A 22,446-nucleotide genomic window follows, 5' to 3' on the forward strand; every position below is an offset into this window, starting at 1 on the left:
CAAGACGGAAACGATGTCAGCTGAGGGGTTGTTTACTATCGCGACGAGAGGGCACACGGCGGCGTGCTGGCCACTCGGCACTGGGGAAGAGAGTGAGGTAGAGTGAGATGTAAGTGTTGACCAAGGTAAGATACAAGGCACGAGCAGTATGGAATAATACGCATGTATAAGGTAATGGAAGGTACACAAGCTCATGCCATGCCAGTCCAGTCCATGCCGGTTCGATGCCATCATAAGCCAGTGGAACTCAAGGTGACCCACTCGTATCTCTACAGTACCGTGTCTCTACAGTACCGTATCTCTCACTCACACGCCAAACTCGGCCCGACCTGATCCGGCCTCAGGCTCGAGAGAGGGGGTAAAGATAGACGGCGGCCTCAGGCTCGCATTCCTTGCACCGTACTTGTGCAAAGTACCGGTACTTGTAGGTGATGCTCTTGGCACCCCACTTCTCGGTGACGTCGGCCCTTGATGAAGAGCTTCCATTGTGAAGGGCAACTGCCCGATACAGAACACAGATCACAGTCATTGATTGTTCGGAAATCCTGAGCTTCCTTTTTTGGCTCTTGCCGCCACTGTCTGAACAACGACAACACTGACTTGTCCATATTTCCAAGTCATTACCCAGAAACGGACAGAAATCTCTCTCCAAGAAGATTCAGGAGTTAGCAAAGAAGAAAGATGGTTCGCCACAAGAAAGACCACGCCGGCAAAGGCAAGAAATTCACCACCTCGCGGACCGCACGACCCATGCCACCCGCCAGAGGCACAGAAGCAGCGACAGAAGACGGCGGCTCTGCTTCAGGCGGCAGCGGCAGCGGCAACCGACGTCCACCCTACAAAGCCGCAGCATGGGATCTGAACCACTGCGACGCGAAGCGCTGCTCGGGCAAACGCCTCATGCGCCTGGGTCTGATGCGCGAGTTGCACGTCGGCCAGAAGTTCCAGGGCATCGTCGTTTCTCCCAATGCCAAAACCATCTGCAATCCTTCCGATCGGGAACTGGTCGAGACGTACGGAGCGGCCGTCGTCGAGGCCTCGTGGAACAGAATCGCCGAGGTTCCCTTCGGCAAGATCGGAGGTCCCCACCAGCGACTACTGCCCTATCTTATTGCTGCCAACCAGACCAACTACGGCCGACCGTGGAGGCTGAACTGTGTCGAAGCTCTCGCTGCTTGTTTTTTCATTGTGGGACACAGAGAGTGGGCCGAGGACATTCTTTCGTCCTTTTCCTACGGTCCTTCCTTCATCAACATCAACGAAGCAGTGCTGAAGCGCTACGCTGCCTCAAAAGACGAACAAGGCATCAAAAAAGCCGAAGAAGACTGGCTGGCCAAGATCGAGGACGAGTACAACGAAGATCGAGCAGAGAGAGAAGCACACAAGAAGGACGTGTGGACTGGAGGAAACACGAATCGAACACGCAACCTAGACGACGACGACGACGACGACGACGACGGTTCGGAAGACGGAGAAGGAGGAGAGCAGAGCAAGGACGAGGAAGACTCGGAAGAAGAAGAAGAGGACGAGGAAGACACAAGAGACCCCTACGGCATGCCGCCCTCAGACTCCGACGACGAAGAAGAAATGGCCGAACTCCGCCGCCGCGTCCTGGCCTCGAAACCTTTCGTCAATCCCACTCCCGCCCCTCAACAACAACCCACCTCCGACTCCGACTCCGACTCCGAGTCGGGCGCGAGACCGAAAGCCCACCGCATAATCTCACAAAACAATCAAGACTCGGACGCAGAGTCGGGCTCGGATGTTGACGACAACGACGAAGACGACGACTTTGACAACATCATCAACGCCACTCCGGTCACAGATCGAACGGGGATATTACGCAAAGAAAAGCAGAAGAAACAAGACGCCGTCAGCGCCAGGTTCTCCAGAGCTGTTGTTGACGCGCCTTCAAAGTGGCCGCCGTCTTGAGCGTGTCATCGTCTCTTTCATGCCTACCAAGCTCTGCCTACCAAGCTCTGGTTGTTTTCGTCTTTCTGATTCATCGTCAGCAGAGCTCAGTGTAGCAAAAGTGCGAATATGAGATGATACCAACCCTCGTAATAGCAATGACCATATATCCATCTTATCATCATTTTCTCGCAAACTTCTCTATAATTGCCACCTGAAGCTGTTTTCATCTTGTGTGATACAGGACATTCGAGACAGAACCGTGCTGGCTGGAGCTGTTCCCTGTTGATGGGCTTGCTTGCCACGCTGCGACATGTACCTACTACATCTCCGAGCTTATTCCTTGAAGATATCTGACCGTCGACAAGCCATTGATACGATGTTCTTGATGTAGCAAAGAATTCATGATTGCCACTAGGAAAACGCTATACGACGAGAAATACAATGCCATAGAAGACGTCCAACCACTCAGTCTCTTGTTCCGCGACCATCATCGTCATCGCTTTCTCCTGCACAACCATGCCCACAACCCGGCGCCATCATCACTCTACGACGTCTTAGCCTTGACCTCGCCCTCGACCTCCTTGGCCTTTCCCTTGGCCTCACCAGACAACTCAGACGCCTTGCCCTTGGCCTCACCCGCGAGCTCCGATGCCTTTCCCTGGAGCTCTGAGGCCTTGCCCTTTGCTTCCGAGGCGTTCATGCCCGCGGCGGACTTGGCGGCTTGGGCTGCTTGTTCTGTTGTTTTCACATCAGCAACTTGTTCCTATTGATAGTCAGAGGGCGAGCAAGACATACCGCCCTTCTCAATGCCCTTGACGGCGGCATCAGAGACGGTCCGATCGACGGTCTTGGCGGCGTCCTTTGCGGCCTCGACGGGGCTCTTCTGCAGACGCGCGGCGTTGCTGAAGAAGCGAGGTGCTTGAGCGGAGACGCGCACTGAGCGGACGATTTGTTGGCGGAACATGATTGCTTTTGTGTAGTGGTTGTTCTTGTTGATGTAGTGAAGCAGGTAAGCTTGAGGTTTCTTGTTTGTTCTTGATAGGTAGATTGGTATGTAAGTAGGTCAAGGAAGAGAGGAAAAGCAAAAACGGCATTTAAAGAGCTCAGAGGTGCAGAAGTAGTGAGGGGTGGAGCAACTGTCAGGGTTAGAAGCTGCAGCAAGCAACGAAACATGAACTCATACGAGCATAATGGAGCTTATGACGACGGGACGCTGCCAGACAGACGAATCTAGAAACCCTCGAAAAGACGGCTTCCTTGCCCTTCCCTTTCCTCGCCTTGCCCTCCCCTTCCCACTCCCTTGCCCTCTCACTGTACGGGTATCCATCCAACATACGTCCATCTTACGCTTTACGCCCCCATGTAAGTCTGACGTCACAGCATATCCTTTTCCATCTCCGAGCGAGGCGGCTGCGATGCGGCTGCGATGCGGCTGCGCGTATCGACTGGATGGAGAAAGGAAGCCTAGCTTCTTTCGTATGTAAATGTGGGGGTGGACTGAACCCCTCGACCAGAGGGCAAGAGCAAGGTTGCTGTCGTCTGCAAACTTGAGGTACTGTACTGTAAATACTCGAGCTTGGTGGTGACGATGATGGTGAGAAATAAGGTAAGGTAAGGTAATTTACTGAGAATATAGAGCCTACCTTAGGTACTCGAGACCCCTTCCCCCCAAGCCGCCTGTCTGGTTCTGTCTCCTTGTAGGCGAAGTACTGCCTCTTTTCCTCACACTCTTCTCACCCCCTCTTTACTCCCGACGGCATCAGCATACCCACCCGTTAATCATCACGAGCAAAAACCGCAGCAAGAACCGGGGGCGTCCGGCACCAAGCGGCTCGAAAAAGCAGAGCACAGCGATCGGAAACGCCAGAGATGGGGAAAATGGATGTGGGATGGGCGGCTTCTTCTCCACTATGATGATGATGATTTATGATTTCAACAAAGGTCGTGTTCTAGTTCGATGGGGGCCTGTCCCTACTTTGCTTTGTGTTGCTGCTTGTGCTGTGATAGTGGAGGTAAGGTAGGTACAAGTATTGGAACTTTCAACGCGTAAAGATGAACATCTCTCGGACGTCGATTTGACACAATATAGACAGCTTGCTCGTCGATAATGGTGAGCAATGTTGTGTCGCATGGTTTGCATCCTGTCACCCTGGTGGCGAGGTACAGCAAGGTGATCGTCAGGCTTCGCAAGAATGGATGAAAGAAAATTGGAAGATAACAACTTTTCTCTTTCTCGGGAGATGAACCTATCTGTCCATCTGCGGAAGATGCTCGAGGAACCAACCATCTCTCCTTGGAAGACTCGTCTAGTATACAGAATATGTTTGTTTTGTATCCGACACTTATTGCTACGACATACTATCTTGGAAACCTGCTCGGAACCCCATCTATGCATAATACCACGGTTCGTCAAACACATGGTACCTGTGTCCCCTGACACCCTCTCCACGGAACAACTTGGGGAATCGCAGGCCCTCGGGGACCTCATCCTCTGAGATATGGTCGTTGCCGCCTTCGGGCGAACCCACGACAAACTTGCCGAGCTACATTCGTCAATCAGTAAATCGCAGACAAGAAGCCGAACGACAAGACTCACCTGCAACTCCGTGTCCGTGATGCTGTCTCTGCTGACTCTGGCGTATCCACTTCTCCGTAGTCCCTTGTATAGAATGTATTCGCACCACCTGTCCCAGTTGTCTGCGGGGTCAATGTCGCGCATGCCGCTCCTTTCACTGACATAAGTGTGGTAATTGCCTTCGCCAGGCTTGGTGACCAGGTAAGACAACAGAATCGATGGGCGTGGGGAAGAGCCCATGAGATCGGCAAGGTACAGCGATTGCAAGCGTCTGTCCTCTGGGTCTTCTTCTTGGCCAGAGTGGAAGACGAACACATCCACGAGTTCGCCGTAGGCTTCAATCGTCGCGTGGATGGCAGGTGCCAGCTCGCCCACAGGTGAAGGGAGCAAATGATGCGTAGAATTGATGATGGGGAACTTGGACAGAAGAGCACAGCCCCAAGTGTGCTTGTTGGGGCCTGGACCGTAGTCCACCCACATACCCAGCTCCTCGGCTAGATGTTGCGTAGGATCTCTGTTGCCCATGATGATGCGCTGAGTGTCCGATTCGAGCAGACCGACCACATCAACCTCGAGCTCACGCAGAAGTTGGGCCATGCGACGCTCAGAGGTGAACAAGGGCTCGTCGAGACCGAAGTGAATTGTCCAGATACCAGCGGTGATGGACTTTTCCGGTGCATGATAAGGAGTGTAGTCGTAAGATGGGAAGCGGAGATAGGAGACGGAGACCGAAAGGAGCTGGAGTCCAAGGAGAATGTACAAGAAGTAAGAGCGCTGCTTACGAGCTGCTGGGTTGGAGTTGGGTGACGTCTTAGTCTTGCCATTTGATGCTGAAGCAGTGGCGGAAAAGACACCTGCACCAATTGCAAGCATCATCGCCGTCATGACCCAGTCAGTGTGCTCACGCATCAAAGGGCCACCGGGGACAAAGGCATATGCTACGACCCAGACGTGGGCGAGAACCAGCACATTATAGAAGAAGAAACCAAGGAAAAAGGTGCGGCCTGGTGGGAACCGGACTGCGTTCGAGATGAGAGCAGGAGCGACGGCCATCAAGTAGGCAGCAAGAGTAAGACCTCCGTAGAAACCAAACCAACGAGAGAAGCCTGTCAGCACTGCAGCACCAGTGGCACCGATGCCATAGAAAGTCCAGCTACGCGTGAACTTGGGGTAATAAAGACCAATAAGCAGACCGAGACCCATAGCAAACAGGGTGTAGCTACCGTGAGGAACAGCCATAGGCCCTCTGATGGGGTAGCCCTCCCAGACCCAAGAGATCATGGTGCTGGAGTCGGAAAGGAGCGAGTGCATGCCGAACATCAGACCAGAGATTCCGAGAGCAGCAGGGAATGCTGAGCCCGACGGGACCTTGAGCGAGGAGACACCTCCAGTCACGTCAAGTGGTCTCCTGGTCATACGGAGCATCGCGAGGATAGCAAGAAGAGTGCCGGTCTTGTTCCATCCGCCATTCGCAGCATGCACGGCTGGCCACACAGGGTTGTTGGTCTGGAAGGCATATTTCGCTACGCTCGAGGCGAGCAAGCCGAGAGAGAAAGCGGCAATCCGTCCCTCGAGTTTTGCCGGCTGCGCGCGATCCGCCCACCACGATGCCGACCAGGCCAAGCAACCCGTGGACACAGAAAAGCCCACAGTCGTGAGACGCCACTCAGGGGAGGCAACCAGGTAGGCCAGGAGACCAGAGATGCTGAGCAGATAGACAACGCGGATGTTTGTAATGACCAGCTTACGAAATGAAGTGATCCCGAGGAGAAATGGAGAAACGGGTGTCATGACGAATGCTTCGTATCCGGAGATTCCCATGTGCCAGAGAGGGAAGTACCAGATGAGCAATCCGAGGCCGGTCAAGACGGACCAAAAGATGTATCCAGCATATACCTCAGCAAGAGCATCGAGGAGGGCACCATTTGAGAACCCGGGAGCGAAGACCTGTCCGACTGGCTTGTCCTTCCTGCAAATCCACTCAGTTGTATGTCAAGGATGCGTTCAAAGCATGGCGGAACTCACTCGGTCTGACGGATCTTATCGGACACATTCTTGCTGTTTCTGTAAGACGGGATGGCGGATCAGACGAGCCTTCACAAAAAGATATCGGATGTGGCTACCCCTACCACGGCCTATTTCGGAAGCCAGTGAACGTACCCTCTACTCGTTCCCTTGACGTCTTTCACGACGAGTTCCAGACCGTTGAAGTCAAGTGCGGTGACGGCGTCGAATGCCACGTCGAGGAGGACTAGCGACCACTCGAAGAAGGCGTAGATGGTATAAGCTGGGAGCCTTTGTCAGATGGCGCGCTTTTGTATAGGGCATAATGAATGATGTTTTGGACTCACCACCAGGCACTCTGTGGACCTTGTGCTGAATGAAGAAATAGACAAGAGGAATCAAAGTAGCAAAGAAAGAGCCGGCAAAGACCTTCCTGTAAAAGATGGCTTTAGGGTTGTTCGGGCTCAGTGCCAGACATCCAATGGTCCATGGAAGAGTGGCAACGAGATAGGAAATCATGAAGATGTCGTGCCAGTCATGGTCGTCGGTGGAAGTGACATAGGTCCAGCCACCACAGGTGAGGGTTCTGAAGACACCTACACCAAAGACAAACTTGGGTAGAGAAGAGTTGGGTCTTGCCGTCAAGATGTACCACAGTATGACGAGGAGGAATCGAGGAGCTGCGTATGAGACGATTAGACTCGCCCGTGATGCCATGCGGCGGGGGACTTTTGTAATGGCTGGACGAACCGGAAGTGAGCGCGATGAAGACCTGAAACACAGATCGTTCGGGGTAGCGATCGCCAATGGTGGCAGAGACAGAAGGGAACCATTCAATCGGATAGCCCTATCATATGCAGGTCAGTGGTTGTGCAAGAACTGGGCAGGTTCGAGTGGTTCCATACAAAGTGTTCATTTTGGACAATCTTTTGGTAATGTAATGCGCTATGGACGAGCTCAGCAACATGCTCTGATAGTCGAGAGATACAGCGCGCGCATGTTCTCACCATCCTACAACGAATGCGCCTAAGAAAGCAGCGTACGCGAAGGTGGTGTGGATCCAAGAAATATATTCGCCAGGAAACTGTGTCATCGTAAGTATATAGCATTCAGCAAGGTAGGTAATACTTGATCGTCAACATACCGAGGCGACCACATCGCCATCCCTGTGCTTTGGAGCCATGACTCCTGAAAGTGGTAAAACAAAGGAAGGGAAGGGAACAGAAGGAACAAAAGCATGCGATGACGATGATGATGGAGAACGAAGAGGTAAGAGACAAGGTGAAGCAGGCATAGCTGAGTATCGTAAAGTGAGCACTTTTGTCTCCTGAAACTCACGAGCTGCAGCTGCCACCAAGACTACTCTGCAACACTAACCCACTAACAGGCGGCCTCAAGGTTGATCTCGGAGGGTAATTATTAGCACAAGCAAGCCACTATGCAACAACAACACGACACCTCAAACAACCCTCACTCACTCGACTTGACTCGGATCCATCCTCGCTCCGTCTCCCGCTCCCCCATCTTGCCAAGTCTCTCCAGATCTGCTGCTTGCTGCTTGCTGTCTCAAAAGCTCAAGGGTCCAGAAGCAACCCCTGGACTTTCTAGGTGGTACCTTAGTATGAGGATAAATACCTTATATACCTTATCTTGATCTACTTTGACACTCTTCGAGAGATCAAATACTGATCTACAAGGACCACCATTATGTAGACCAAAACACTACTCTCTGCTACCATAATGATCTTACATATTCAGAAAGGCACTTGCTTGTCTTCCTTCCCTTCTTCCAACATAGCGGCCGCACCGAGCGACAAGACTCGCTTGTGTATAACAACCAGATAGTCCACAATCATGAAAACGAGCAATGGACTCCCTTGTCAAGATGTATTATTGGTTAGTAGTCGGCTTTGCCACCACTCCGCCTTGCACTCTTCTTGTCACTGTGCTTTTTCTTGTGCTTCAACCTCTCCTCATTCTCGGCCTTTTGACTGTTGGCAAGACCCATTAGCTAACAGATTCTGATTAGTGGTACAGTCTATGACATACAGATTCTTCACCCTCTCGAGCTGGTCCGCGCTCGTTTCGCCGGGGACCACCTCTTGACCGGCTTCGACTATGAGATTATGCAGCTTGACGAAGCAACTGTGCACGTTATCCGTCTGCTTCCGACTGTCGTCGGCTTGAATGACCAGTGAGTCTGACTTGGTAGCGCAATATCTCGACTTCATGATAGCAGGTCGAAGGATGGAAGGGAGCTGTGCCAGAAGTGAAGCCAAAGGAATGCGTAAAGTCGCCTTTGAATTGACTCTACAACCACAAGAATTCAGCAATCTATTTGCAAAAGGACTTCTAAGAAAATGCTATGGCGATGAGTGGTTCCTGATACTGCGTCTCACATACTTATTCACGTTCTGGCCTCCAGGACCCGAGGACCTGCTGAAAGATACATCGCATAGACTACGTGGGATAGTTTCAGCATCAAATCTCGAAAGCCACTTTCTCGCTTCGTCAAGCTCCTCCTCATTGACATCGTTCGTCACTGCAGGCCGTGAAGCATAAGTCCGTGACAATAGCAGGAACTGACTCCGTGACCACTGCGTTGTAAGAGGAGGCAAGCTACGTCGCAGCTGCGCGCCTCTGATCATCTTCTTCTAGACTTGGCTGTAAATTCTGCTTGTGCATATAGAGTGCATGTGTGGAACGAGATGGGGTTCTGGACCAAGTGGCGGCGGAGCGATAAGACCGGAGGCGAACAGAGCACCGGTGCATGTAACACTTCTACTCTAACCTTCGCAAGGCCCCAACACGCTCAAATTGACAGCACGACAACATGTACAGTACTCTTGACCGCCGTTGGAGTTTGCGCGAGAAAAGTGGAGTAGAAGTGTACTTGTACTGGGTGATTAGATACAGTTAGCCTAAAGAGTACGTGCACTTCCAGAAGATCAGGCGTGTGTCTACTATTGTACGATCTCCTGCAGGGACTCTTCCAGCGCGTGCATTGGTGCACATACAATATAAAATGGTCCGGGCCAAGGCGGCTGAACTGGGGGGGAAATGCCATTGTATTACGGAAAGGATGACGACACGCCAAACCGCCTTCGCGCCATGGCCGTGGACTGTTCACGATTATTCAATTTTTCTCTTAGCAAAGGGCACAAAAAAGGAAACAGAGAACGTCCTTTCTCCGCGTATTGCAATTTCGTAATAGACCATCGTCGAACGCGCTTCTGAACTCGTGGCTAGTAACTCGAGCTCTGTGGTTTTACAGTTTTCCTTTTGTCGCTCTCGTCATTCTCTGGATTCGTGCTGTAAAGTGTCGACGATCGCTGCTATTGCTGCTGCAACCTACCCATCACCACCAGCACCATCTGCCACTACTACTGCTCTTTGTGCAGCTGAACGGGTGTTCTTGTTGTTTGTTTGTTTTGCTAGTTTTTCTTGTTACTTGGGAGCACGATTTGATCAGAGTGTTGCGAACACACTCATCGTTCCCAGAAAATCAGCAGGCAGAAAGGACGAAGTCTCAAGCAATTGCAGAAGACTAGCTGTATTGCTTTACACTTCCTTCATATCAACTCAAAAGAGTCCTCCTGCTCGCGTTTTTTTCAAATCTTGTCGCGTCCTCGATCGACCTTCTAACAGCTGCCACTCATCCCATACCTCCCTAACATGTCTGGCGCATAGAGGGCGCAGTTCATCCGCATACATGACCTCTCCAAACCCGCCTCCAGAGGATCCAGAATACACCAGCGAACCCGCCGTGTTGAGCCCCGTGTCTCCCAAGCCCTTGCACTATCCCGTCCCCCAAAACATCCCTATCCTTGAGAAGCAAATCGATCAGGCCTTTAATCAAACCTCTGCACATATGGCACAAGCCAGTGTTCTCCAACCGCCACAGCAACTCAGTCAAGCCCCGTCAGTCGTTGACAGCAACCAGCCCCCTAACGTCAGCGAAGGCCATGTTCCCACACAGCCTATGCACCAAGTGCAGGGTGGTCAAATCCCACAGCATACACAAGTTCAGGAGCAACAAGGCACTTCGCTTGATAACCTAGGTCAAATGAACTATGTCCCAAATGAACAAGCTTCACTCCAGGCAAGCACTGAGCCCATCCCTGCCCATATCCAAGCCCAGCCTTTTGATCACGCCCATGCCCAAGCCCATGTTCAATCCGAGCAAGATGTCCTTGCCGCCCATCATTCTACTACCAATGTAACTGCACAAACTCCCGAATACCAGCAGAGCAGCCCACTGCCAGCTCCAGCTCAAGCTCCAGCCCTTCCCTCGAGCATAAATCCCGCTCAAGACAATCCCCAAGCCCCTCCCCATGCCCATCTCCAACTGCAAAACGGAACGGTAGAGGCAGCTGTGCCAGACGTTGTTAATAACAGTCGAATTGTGCAGTCTCAGACCGAACTTCAACAATTCTTCGCATCCTTTTCCCAGCCGATTACCAACGCAGAAGTCCAGTCAGCAGATGGCGGGTACTCGTCTACCACTGCAGACGCGCAGCCAGCTCCTCCAGGTGCTGCTTCCGAGACAGCGGCGACCGCCACACATGGTCCCCCGCCTGGTCTTCCTCCTAAGCCACCAGCGCAAGAGCAGCCGTCAATGCATCCTCATTACGACTCTTCCACGGACATACGCGCCTACCACCCTCACAGCCAGCATGCTCCGGCTGCTGCTGCTGCACAAAACTCTTCCTACAACGCCATATCCCAGGCCCCACTTTATCCCGCAGCACCAGGTCAAGATGCTGTACCGGGTGTCGACTCGTTGCCACCTCCGCCCGTCGCTTCCTTCCAAAGTCAGCTCAGACAAGAGCATTCGGAAAGTCCGACATCTCGAGCCAAACGACAACGGGAGTTGGAGAGCCAACGTGAGATCAAGCAAGCGGCGGGAGAAGTGCTGGACGACGCAGACGTGCCGTGGACACCCGATACTCAGCGCAAATACGACGTGTTCCTTAACGAGGAGCGTAAATATGTCACAGAAGGAAATTGGGAACAGTTCCCGCACGGTTCGAGACTCTTCGTTGGTATGAAGTGGCTCTTTTTCTCTGCTATCATGATGTATTGGCGTCGGTCTTGGCCTTCCACTGACATGTGAGCAGGCAACCTGAGTTCGGAGAGGGTCACAAAGAGGGACATCTTTCATGTCTTCCATCGTTATGGAGACCTGGCTCAAATCTCCATCAAGCAAGCATATGGATTCGTACAGTATCTCGAGCCTAGCGCTTGTGCGAAGGCTATGCAGGTGGAGCAAGGCAAAGTCATCCGGGGGAAGAAAATCCGTACGTTTTGATTTTTGTGTCGATAGAGAAACAAGTCAGCTGACATGGGGCCCCAGATCTGGAGGTCAGCAAACCACAGAAGAACCGCAACACAGACACTAAAGGCAACCGTCGCTCACGATCACCCGAAAACACCGGAAGAGGGGTCAATGCGAGCGTTGATCGTTATCAGCCGAGTGGACAAGACAGACGGCGTGAAGATAGAGACAGGAACCGAAGAAGCGGTGGACGCGGAGGAAGAGAGGAGTTCCGTCGAACACCATCGCCTACATATGGCAGACATCGCGGTAGTAGAGACCGCTCACGCGACAGATACGACTCGCGCTACCGGAGCCGTTCTCGATCGCCGTATTCTCGAAATCGTTATCGAAGTCCTTCTCCGAGAAGGAGCGAGGACGATGATCTGCCGCTACCACGTCGACGTCCTGGAGAGGTGCCTGACGTGCAGATTATAGTCCTCGACACCATCGACCGCGAGTTTATTTCGTACATCGAGAGGACATTTGCAGCTCGCGGTATACGCGTAGATGTGCTCTACTTATCGCCTCGCCTGTCTCTCGATGCCGTCATCAAACGACAAATTATGGAAGGAGTGCAGGCCGTGTCCCAGCTCACGCGGCTGAACCAACAGACAGTCAAGGTCCCATTGCAGCTTTATGACAGGACGAATCCAGCAAATGTTCGATTCGACGAATATCAAGACCTCGATCTCAATGTGGCAGCCGAGCTTGTCCTAAGGGCCAAATCTCAGGCAGCGGCGGCAATGGTGACTCAGAATCAGCCACCACCACCTCCGCTACCTTCTCTTTCTGCAGCGCCTCCACCACAATATGGCTATCAAGGTCTCCCTCCGCCTCCACCGCCTCCAGCTGCTCTACATATGACGATACCACCATCATCACAATCACCCAATCTCAGCAACTTGATAACATCGCTAGATCATTCTGGATTACAGAAGCTGTTGGGGGCGATGTCGCAGCAACAACCACATTCGCAACACCTCTCTCCACCGTCTCTACCACCCACAACATCAGCAGGCCAACACACTGCTCTCGCCGCCGCGGCAGCAGCGGCAGCAGCTGCAACCGGCTTGACACCTGATCTGGCGAAACTGCTGGCTGGGAACAGTGTCGTTGCACCTCCGATTCCGTCACCTCTGGCGCCACCATCCTTGGCTCAGGGGTTTCCTCCGCCGCCGCACGGCTTCGGACAACAGCAGCAGCAACATGGTGATCCCCTCGCGGCTCTGAGGGCGAATCCTGCGCTTGCCAGTTTGTTGTCCGGACAGAGCCCGCAGCAGCAGCAGCAGCAGCAGCCACAACAACAGAGCATGCCCTCGTCGCCCATCATGCAGAGATACCAACAGCACCAGCAGCCTGGCAATGGCATCGACATCGGCGGCGGTGGCGGTGGCGGTGGTGGTGGTGGTGCCGGTGTCAATGGCGCAGTCGGGGGTGGCGGACACGACATGGCTGAAATATTAGCGAGGCTAGGGAACTATGGACAACAGCGGAGATGAGAAGCGCATGAAAGAGAGGAAAGCGACCAAGGTTTTTCATCGGCTTCTGAAAGTGGAGTAATGGGGGTTCCAAGGGGTTATTGATGATCGGTCTAATGGACTGTTCGGGGGTTTTTCGTGTAGAATGGGACGAAAGTAACCAGAGAATGGCACGCGAGAAATGAGACGATGTTTCGCGGATACATCAAATACCATGTCGTCGTAATGGTGGTGGTGGTAGCAGTAATAGTAGCCTCAGCGATAGCAGCCATGACAGACCGGGACAAAGAGCCCACAAACTCCACCCTCGTACATGACCCAAGAACAACTAAGACCACCCCCATTCCATTCCGTTCAATCAGCACCTAAGGTAATCAAATGACATTCATCTTCTCGATAACTGTCTCGAGCACACCCAACGAGAGACGAAATGGGATGAAAAGCAAGAAAAAGAACACATTCGATTATTTGTACATGTAAAACGAACGCCCTGAATGCATTCCTCCACCCTACCTAATCCATTACCTTTTCTCAGGCCACGAATCCCTTTCGCCATCTATCCACTTTTCGAGCTTTCCTGTCCTGTCCTGTTCTGCTCTGCTCTGCTCTGCTCTGCTCTGCTTAGCGATGACGAACGAACAAACGACGTAGAAACCACAAGGGCCAGGAACAGAAAGCGATGAAGTAAGCAAAAAGTGAGCAAAAAGGAACGAGAAACAGTGACACATAATCAGCAGGCCCGGTCCGTGTCAGAACCAGCCAAAATCATCTCGTTGTTGTCTATCCTACATATTTGTTACACTGTTCCCCTGATGCGTTTACGCCCTTCCAGATTTGAGGAAAGAAAGAGAGAATAGAGAGAGAGAGAGAGAGAGAGAGAAGAAACAGCGACAACATTTCTTTCCCTTTGGCGGAAAGGGACATCATCAAGGATAAAGACACCCTCTCTCGCGCCGAAGAAAAAGGGAAAAAAAAAGGTTTATCGCCGACTTCTCACTTCTCTCGTAGACAATAACCAGGTGATCCTCCTGTAAACCAAGTATTTTGAATCAAGGCTCCATCCATTCATCCATCCATCCATCCATCCAGGTTGATGACCGCTTGCTCAGAAAAAGACGAGAAGTAAAAAAAGATGCGAGAAAACTTTGTTGATTGCTCGCTCGCTCCGGCGTGGTTTGATATGCCCTCTCAATCCCGCTCCTGCTGAGTCCCAAGGCAGCAGCACAGGCCCTGTCAAGCGTTTTTTTGTGACGGCGTGCGGTCCCATCACTTTTGTTATTTTTTTCTATCAATCATCTATCCGTTCCGCTGCTGCGCCCAATTGCGAGGATGGGGTTCCTTCCGTCTGCTGTCTTGTTGTAGTAAGACTATTTCTTCGCTCGGTTCGTGAGTATTGATTGCTTTGCATAGTAGAGGCCTGCCCCAAGCGCGCGTAATAGTCCAAGGACCGTGCGAAGGGGTGCGTGTTGTGTGTGGATCATGTTCATTTGGCCTCTTCGGCGGAGATGAAGTAGGCCTTGGCGACTTCGTAGGCGGACCTGTGGGTCGATTGTCAGTCACAAAACACGCAAAACTAGTGGATCAGAAAGACATACCAGCAGATGGCGGTGCTGGGCGCCGCAGTGACGACTCTGGCCTTCATTCCTCTGAAGAATCCCTTGGCTCCGTCTCGTCTTGCGATGATGGACGCCGCCTCGACGAGACCGCGCGCATTTCTAATCTCGGGGTCTGTCGAGTTTCCGCGGGTCTGCAGGAGAGTCTTGATGACGTCTAGAGGAGTGGTGGCGGCCGCCGCGAAGCCACCTGCGAGACCACCGGCCGTGCAGTGGGTCAGGGGATCGTAGCCCGAACTTCTGTGCATGAACTTTGTCATGGACTCGTATGCGGTGAATTGTAGGGCGGTGAAAGGGACGGTCATGGCGAGAGTGGTCGGGTAGGAGACGTAGAAGGCGCGGAGTCCTTCGTTGCGGAAGACGGCGCGGGCGCACTGTGAGACGGACGAGTAGATGGAGCCGTGGACTTGCATGCGTTGCTTGATCACTGTATAGCCGTCAGAAGGCGGAAAGCGACCAAGTAGATCAGACTCTGAGACGCACCATCGAAGGGATTCATGAAAGCATCACTTGCTATCGTTGCGCAGGCGCCGGAAGTTGCTGTAGAAGGAATTAGTCTTCTTTTCTTCTCTCTTTTTTCTCTGGATAAATCAGTAGCTTCTGTCGCAAATGCCACGTACCTGCTGCGAGTGGGTGGTGTCCCGATGCATTGCCACCCATTTCTTGCTTGACAACTTCATATGTCGCAAAGTAAATGGCGTGAGCCGGACCTGATGATTTTCTCTGTCAGAGGTTGCGCCCCGTAGAAATGGAATGTGACGGAAACAAGGGTTCGTGCTAACCTGCGCCGAGGACAACACTTGATAATCCCCTCCATAGTGACATGTATCCTTCCACTCTAGATATCGTCGCAATGGCGTTTCCGAGACCCGTGTAAATAGCCGCCGGCGTGGGGTTCATGACTTGCATGCGTGTCTAGAGAAGATGAGTAAATACGTCAAGCCCGCTGACATTCAATGGCGAGAGAGACAAACCTTGAGGAGGTCGATGGGATACATGACCGAGTGTTCCTGACGGAAAATCAGTATACCGATAACGACACGTAACAAAACACCTCCGACTCAATTCCAACATACGGCAATGCCTGCAAAGGCTCCGGCGACCATGTTTGCCGCCAGAGAGAAGTTTGGTGGTAGTCCTTCGTAGCTACACAAGGCCATCAGAATAAAAAATTCCATCACCGATCGACGACGATGTCCCTACTCATATTCGTTTTCTTCGGCGAGGCCGGCGGAGAACCCATCGTGTGCGGCCATGTGCCCGCGCTGAGGCGCAATGGTATCCAGTTTGAAAGATGTGTCGTGAGGAAGAGTTGGCCAGGCCTGGGTTCTGCTGCTGGAAAAATGTCCGATGGTGGTCTGGGAATTTGTATTATGATGCTTCTTCACCTCCACGCTGACAAGACAAAATGTAGAGCCGATCGATGACGATGTTGCCAGCTGAGAAGAAAAAAAAAACACAGGCACAACAACGCGCTATGGTTCTGCAGTCGAGGGGGCTGTTGTGGGGACTCCAAGATGTGAGTCGACCTTGTCTACAAGAAGCTATCTCTGAAAGAATTGGGAGTTTTGTCGATCGATCCAGCACATTGAACCGTCCTGTCATTCCATCATGACAAGCGGCGTTTTCCACTTCCGAGGCAGCTGAGAAGCAGCCGCCAGCAGGGCCAGGTCTCGACCCCATCATACCCTTTTCCCTCTACAGTACACTTTCTGACACGAAGAATCTTATAATTACATTTTACTAGTACAGAGACCAACCCGAGCTCGGAGCCTTCTCCCACCCCTTGCTCTTGACCAGGGTGCCGTTGATGTTATTGGGACAGTGTATGTCTTCTGACTTGATCCTCTCGGTCACCTAACCACTCGGGTCGCGAGAGACCACATGCCACCATGCGGATGCAGTATCATCGTCCATTGCCATGCAGCATGCCTTCGCCGCGGACTTGTCCTTGCTCCGCAGGTGTGAGTGAGAACGCTCGACTCGGCGGAATTGGCTCGGCCAAGGCGCTCCAAGGTCTTATGTCCGCGTGTCAATCAAATTTTGACACTATATCCCGTAGCTTGTAATCAGATAATCTCTGATTCTCTAGTTCGGGTTAGTCCGCAACAGGCTTCTCGAAGCGACGCGGAGGTCTTTGCCTGCCCGAAGGTAGCCGCTCAGCCGCTGTGAGCTCGACGGCAAGTGCCGCTATTGACTAAGCTCAGACTAGCAGTCACAGCGCCCATACCACCGTGGAAAGGCCACAACGTCTCGGATGTTTGCGACTCCGCTGAGGTAGCAGAGTAGCCTGTCAAATCCCAGTCCGAAACCTCCATGTGGTACGCTGCCGTATTTGCGAAGATCCACATACCAATCCACACTCGAAGAATCCGAGTCTTCCTTGAAGAGGCCTTGAGATTTCATGCGCTCGACAAGCTTTTCGGGACGGTGCTCACGCATAGAGCCGCCGACAAGCTCGCAGACGTCCGGAAATATCAGATCGAAACACCCCACTGTCTGGCCATCGTCATTTGGCTTCATGTAGAATGGCTTCTGAGCTCGTGGGTAGTCCGTGATGAACAATGGTGAGTCGAAATGTTGTGCTAGCCACTTTTCGTGCTCAGCCTGTAGACCATCTTCCCAGGTCGGCTTGAACACAAACAAGCCAGGGTTCGTCGCAGCGCTGCCTTGCAGAAGCTTGATGCACTCGGTGTAGGTGACTACTGGCCAGTCTGGGTACTTATATGTCGGATCCGAAGGGGCACCACTTTTCTCAATCTGTAGACAATCCCACCTGTGTTGCAATGCTTGAGGGGTAATCATCTGAATGTCGTCTTCCTCGGTGGGCCCACTAGCACGGTCGATGATCTCGCCGACGATTGGATGCGCCCGTACACCAGATGCTACATGGCATATCATACGCTTGATGAGGTCCATGACAACGTTCATATCATCTGTAAAGGCCATTTCCGCCTCGAGCATATAGAACTCACTGAGGTGTCGTGCGGTGTCACTCTTCTCGGCGCGGAACGTCGGCGACAGAGTCCAGACATGGCCTACAGACTGGGCTAGTGCTTCGAGATGCAACTGGGAAGACACGGTCAGATACTTGGGTGTACGGAAGAAGTGCTCGACTTGGCCATCGGCAGATTTCTGATGCGAGCCTTGGGCTGCATTGGATGACACTGTGAAGACTTCTCCGGCACCCTCACAGTCCGAAGACGTGATGATTGGAGTATGCGTCTGCGTGAATCCTTCCCTGATGAAGAACAGCGTGAGTTGAGCAATTACTAGAGAACGGAATTGCAACAGGAGAGCCTGGAATGGGAGTCGTGTGCGAAGATGCGGCACCGTCCTAAGAAAATCGGGTGATTGATATTTCTTTTGTATTGGATATGTCTGCGCATGCTGTCAGTCACGGTGTATTCGCCAGTGGCAAACCAAAGTCTTGATACCGAAGCGTCATTCTGGCCCAGGAGCTCTGTACTCGAAACTTGCAATTCGTGTGACTGTCCTTTGCCACCGGATTTCTTCCATTGGCCAATCAGTCGAACGGCGGCGCCATTGGATAATCTGAGGGACGGCATAAGCAGCTGTCTGTGAGATTTGAAACGCTTCCTTATGAAAATTGCCCTTACATTTCTGCCTGGGCGGGATCCAGCACCGCCTGCATCGGTTTCGTAGTAGAGCCATCACCAATCGCAGCGAAAGCTATCCGTTTCTGTTTCCGAATGGAACGTACGTAACCCTCGACTTCTATCTCCCCCGATAGGTCCTCTTCTTCTCGCGAGCTCCGTAACAAATCGACCAATTTTATTTGCTCTGAAGACGAGGCTCCTGCCTGGGTTTGCGAAGCCTGCGCGATCCTCCAGTATGTACGATTTAATGATCTCTGAGGCCTACATTGAGGCGCAAGGCCAGATACGCTACGCCATCTTTGCATCCTGGATTATTGTCTGATATGATATCGGACTGTCGTAGATTTGTCTATGATCATGGTAAACACAACCAGAATCGGAAGATGGAACAATCGTGATAGTCACTCCCGGAGGTGAGTGAGTCCGTGCGCCATATTTTATGTTCCTACAAAGCAGTATACCTTGTTGGTTTCATACGCCTAAGTGGAAGATATCATGTCTATACAACGTGGATATGTGCAGTCACCGTGCTACATGCAGTGCAAAGCTAATCTTTATCGTGACTTATTTACAGAATATAGTACAACTACAGTACAGACCATGCTCTACGCATGCATGCAATATCGATCGCAAGTTGAGTATTCAACAATCAAATTCATCATCTTTGATCATCGAGAGATGACCTTTTCTTTATGATCAGGCAGAGCATCGACCCTACATCGGCGGTTGCGGTGTCCATCATTCTCGAGGGACACGGACGAGGCCCGATGACAGCGTCATCATGGATAATCTCTGCCAGTCGTGAAGCTTCTGAGATGAGTCGAGACCATCAATCCTGTGCTTGGTACCAATGCGTCTTTCTGCGGCGGGAATCTAGCAAGGACATGTGCCTGCAACTACAGGCCCTTCGCGCCTGGTTGCTGGCTGATATCCTTTGCGCCCTCGGCTTCCAGTCGCTTCAGTGTTTGATCTCTCTGGTACTCCATGACTCTTCTCTTCTTGAAATATTGCACCTGCGCGGAGGATCAGTGACTGTATTGGAGGCCGACATAGTCCGTGGGCGCATCAATAACATACCCAACTGCTGGCGCAATTCTTCTCGAATGCTGCGTTCTCTGTGTTACATAATGAGGCGGCCTTGTCGGATTCCCTGACACTGTCGATGATGTTGTTCTTGTCCAGGCATGCAAAGAAGTTATCCCGGCCTTCCCAGCATTTTGCGCGTTGTGTTCTGTCCGGGGCGATGAACCCGCCATCGTGAGATGGTTTTGGCGACTCGAGTGTTGCCGGCTTGTCAGCCGATGAGGACGAAGACGATGAGCCGAACCAACCCATTCTGTGTATCTTCACTGGGTACTGATAAATGTGCGATCTGTGGCGATATAAAGTAAGATGGACAGCAAAGCGGCGAATGCAGTAGTGATTCCTTAGTCGTTCTTGCCTTCAGGACCGACCAAATAAAGCATTGGAAGACGCATCTACGATTAACACTGCAAGAGCGAAGCATTGACCTTGGAAGGTACGTCAACGGTGACAGGGTCCAGGGACGGCCCGAGGGCCCCCGACGTATCGTCTCCGTCTCCGAGCTCAAGCATCATGAGGCAGGTACCTTATTATTGTTTTGTCCGCAACCATCACAGTACCGAAGCTGCTGCCTCTCCTTTATCCTCCACATTCAATCTGTCTGCGCTACACAAATCCCCGATGTCTCAACACCGATAGCGCGATCAAATATGCCTCGTCGTCGACGTCCGGCTCGTCCAGGTGCCCTTGCCGACCTTGCACCAACTCGAATCCTCGCGCAGATTGTCATTCTTCAAGTCCTATACTATGCTGTGGCAGCTGCTCTCATCCTCTTTACTGCTTTAGTGGCTGGTAGACAAGTCACTCTTGATCTGCTGCTGAGCTGGAAGACAATTCGCGGCGATGTCACTACAGGATGGATGCTTGGTCTGTGTTGGATGATGGACAGTCTCATATGGTGCGCTTCCCCTTTACACGGCTCATCTGTAGGATAGCACTGACTTGCGCGATAATAGTGTCATTTTCTTACTGCTTTTAATTGCGCGATCAAAACTTATACCGGACTTTGCCCTCACTATTCACTTCATAAATCTAATCGTCACCTCCCTATACACAAAGGCTATTCCTTCGCAGCTGTTTTGGTGGCTCCTCCAGGTCGCTAGTGCTGCTCTAATGATTTTCCTCGGCGTATGGGCCTGTCAGTGGAGAGAGCTGAAGCCCATCTCCTTTGGAGGCAAGCCCAAGGGACCTGTGACAGCCACTGCTGCTCCGGATGAAGAAGCAGGCTTCGCGCGTGAAGACCACGGCAGCGGAAGAGACGGCGCTGGTGCCTACGAGATGGTCGGCATGAGCTCAAGGGATGCGGGGGCTTCGTGAAGACAGATCAATGTCAAGTCTTTGATTACACGCTATGACTACTTGGAGCCTATAAATCTAGCGCGGTCACCACCGGCCACAGACTATTCATGAATCATAAGGTACCGCTCAAAGTCGGTCACCGGCCAGCCGGCCAGCAGGGGAATGATGTCACCATCAAAAGCATTCGTAGCTTTCGGCCTCCCTGCCGGCTCCGAACCAAGGACTCTCCGGACTCCCAAACCCAACCTTTCCGTCGGTCCAGTGGAACGTCGCTAATTGATGCGTGTGCGCCTTCCTTTGCCTCGCAAGCCACCCCTCGCTTTTCGTACTGTCGTTCTCGCGGACATGTATGATACATATCGCGCGTTTCATGGTGCGAACGTTCGCAGCCTTATCGGACGGATGTACGTATGCACCGACTATCTCGGCTGTGTGTGGCCGCGACGGTAGTACTGGATAATCGCCTGCAATGTTCGGATTAGTCCTGACTTGCGATTTCGACTTCCTTTCAAAACTTACGGGCATACACGCGCTGTCCAAGCGGCAACCACACTGTGGTTACTTCCTCTCCATCCTCGCCAGTAAGATGCACCTCTACGCTTCTCGGCCTCTGCTCGAGATTCACATTCGAGTTGTGACTTTGGCTTGGTCGCTTAGGTGCAGATACGTGTTTTCGTGAGCTTGTCTCGTGTTCTGCCAGGGGCTTCTGTATGGAGATTTGACCGATGGAGAGTTGGTTGATTGAGAAAAAAGGATGACAGTCCGCTAAGCTTGCCAGAAGCAAGAAGAAGCATACACTCTGCATGTCGTGGTTCGGCACGTGGCTTATATTTATATGAGGGATTGAGGTCACAAAGGATCATGTGTGAATAGGTGACCTTCCAGAGATATTTCTTAGCGGGCCTTGACGAAGACAGCAGTGAGATGATAAGTGTACGATGCTCTAGGAATCATCTGTTGCGACGAAATTAGCTCGTCTTATAACTTGCAAGTCCTGGTGCTTGCTGTTCCAGTATCAGCATCCTTGAAGCTTCAGAGTCAAGTCATACAACCTCTTCATCGACTCACTCAGCCACACTAAACCAAACAGCTCGTACGATCGTCAGATCGCCAGTCTGTGAGGCGGGAGGTAGAGGGCGTTTCAACGTCTCGAGGAACTCCTAGCTATGCAATTGGACAGGACTTGACATGCGGACTGTACCCCGGCATGTGATTCTTGTAGAAAGCTGAGACGGTAGAAACAACTTTATCGAAAGGCCTGGTATCACGGCTTCAGTTGCCCTCGGGAGTTTGAGATCGCCAGATCGACAGCACAACCATCCGGGGTGTTTCGTTTGGTGGCTCAGCTGGCCAACCATGCCGCGAACTTGTTCACTTACTGCTCAGCGAGGTGTAGCTGCCCTACTAGCGCACAGTGGTTCTGTTGACCTGCATGAACACGTCGTGGTGAACTTCCTTGCGCGAAATATTTGGTGGGGAAGGTCTTACACATGTCTGAAAAATACCTAAGCGAACTCAACTATGGCATGAAATGTCAAAT

The 22,446-nt window shown here is 52.1% G+C and overlaps 8 protein-coding genes across 9 annotated transcripts; 3 read left to right on the forward strand and 5 right to left on the reverse strand.

The window, feature by feature from the left end:
- Nucleotides 1-681: 681 nt before the first annotated feature.
- Nucleotides 682-1,932, forward strand: AAFC00_006569 (uncharacterized protein; the record flags this gene model as incomplete). Its single annotated transcript, XM_069346543.1, has 1 exon — nt 682-1,932. One exon carries the CDS (start codon nt 682-684, stop codon nt 1,930-1,932), a length of 1,251 nt encoding a protein of 416 aa, XP_069199412.1.
- Nucleotides 1,933-2,458: 526 nt separating this feature from the next.
- On the reverse strand, nt 2,459-2,878 carry AAFC00_006570 (uncharacterized protein; the record flags this gene model as incomplete). Its single annotated transcript, XM_069346544.1, has 2 exons — nt 2,459-2,649; nt 2,710-2,878. 2 exons carry the CDS (start codon nt 2,876-2,878, stop codon nt 2,459-2,461), a joined length of 360 nt encoding a protein of 119 aa, XP_069199413.1.
- A 1,423-nt stretch (nt 2,879-4,301) lies between these two features.
- On the reverse strand, nt 4,302-7,676 carry AAFC00_006571 (uncharacterized protein; the record flags this gene model as incomplete). Its single annotated transcript, XM_069346545.1, has 9 exons — nt 4,302-4,457; nt 4,511-6,458; nt 6,515-6,553; nt 6,650-6,776; nt 6,841-7,173; nt 7,244-7,340; nt 7,399-7,438; nt 7,501-7,577; nt 7,638-7,676. 9 exons carry the CDS (start codon nt 7,674-7,676, stop codon nt 4,302-4,304), a joined length of 2,856 nt encoding a protein of 951 aa, XP_069199414.1.
- Nucleotides 7,677-8,390: 714 nt separating this feature from the next.
- Nucleotides 8,391-9,141, reverse strand: AAFC00_006572 (uncharacterized protein; the record flags this gene model as incomplete). The annotated part of the gene is made up of 3 exons (XM_069346546.1): nt 8,391-8,484; nt 8,543-8,803; nt 8,897-9,141. 3 exons carry the CDS (start codon nt 9,139-9,141, stop codon nt 8,391-8,393), a joined length of 600 nt encoding a protein of 199 aa, XP_069199415.1.
- A 1,064-nt stretch (nt 9,142-10,205) lies between these two features.
- AAFC00_006573 (uncharacterized protein) lies at nt 10,206-13,312 on the forward strand (the record flags this gene model as incomplete). Its single annotated transcript, XM_069346547.1, has 3 exons — nt 10,206-11,538; nt 11,614-11,793; nt 11,850-13,312. 3 exons carry the CDS (start codon nt 10,206-10,208, stop codon nt 13,310-13,312), a joined length of 2,976 nt encoding a protein of 991 aa, XP_069199416.1.
- A 1,462-nt stretch (nt 13,313-14,774) lies between these two features.
- On the reverse strand, nt 14,775-18,829 carry AAFC00_006574 (uncharacterized protein; the record flags this gene model as incomplete). 2 transcript variants are annotated; one of them, XM_069348347.1, is made up of 10 exons in its annotated part: nt 14,775-14,829; nt 14,887-15,331; nt 15,388-15,444; nt 15,525-15,614; nt 15,687-15,819; nt 15,879-15,914; nt 15,981-16,050; nt 17,135-18,294; nt 18,342-18,459; nt 18,525-18,829. In XM_069348347.1, the coding sequence occupies 10 exons, from the start codon at nt 18,827-18,829 to the stop codon at nt 14,775-14,777; spliced, it is 2,469 nt and encodes an 822-aa protein (XP_069199418.1). The 2 variants fall into 2 exon arrangements, with proteins under 2 accessions (XP_069199418.1, XP_069199417.1); XM_069346548.1 differs by lacking the exons at nt 17,135-18,294; nt 18,342-18,459; nt 18,525-18,829 and adding an exon at nt 16,108-16,160.
- Nucleotides 18,830-19,420: 591 nt separating this feature from the next.
- On the reverse strand, nt 19,421-19,859 carry AAFC00_006575 (uncharacterized protein; the record flags this gene model as incomplete). Its single annotated transcript, XM_069346550.1, has 2 exons — nt 19,421-19,537; nt 19,602-19,859. 2 exons carry the CDS (start codon nt 19,857-19,859, stop codon nt 19,421-19,423), a joined length of 375 nt encoding a protein of 124 aa, XP_069199419.1.
- A 398-nt stretch (nt 19,860-20,257) lies between these two features.
- Nucleotides 20,258-20,924, forward strand: AAFC00_006576 (uncharacterized protein; the record flags this gene model as incomplete). Its single annotated transcript, XM_069346551.1, has 2 exons — nt 20,258-20,505; nt 20,564-20,924. 2 exons carry the CDS (start codon nt 20,258-20,260, stop codon nt 20,922-20,924), a joined length of 609 nt encoding a protein of 202 aa, XP_069199420.1.
- Between the last annotated feature and the right edge of the window lie 1,522 nt (nt 20,925-22,446).

This window comes from Neodothiora populina, assembly GCF_041146345.1.
Source record: "Neodothiora populina strain CPC 39397 chromosome Unknown canker_contig_8, whole genome shotgun sequence".
NCBI classification, from domain to species: domain Eukaryota; kingdom Fungi; phylum Ascomycota; class Dothideomycetes; order Dothideales; family Dothioraceae; genus Neodothiora; species Neodothiora populina.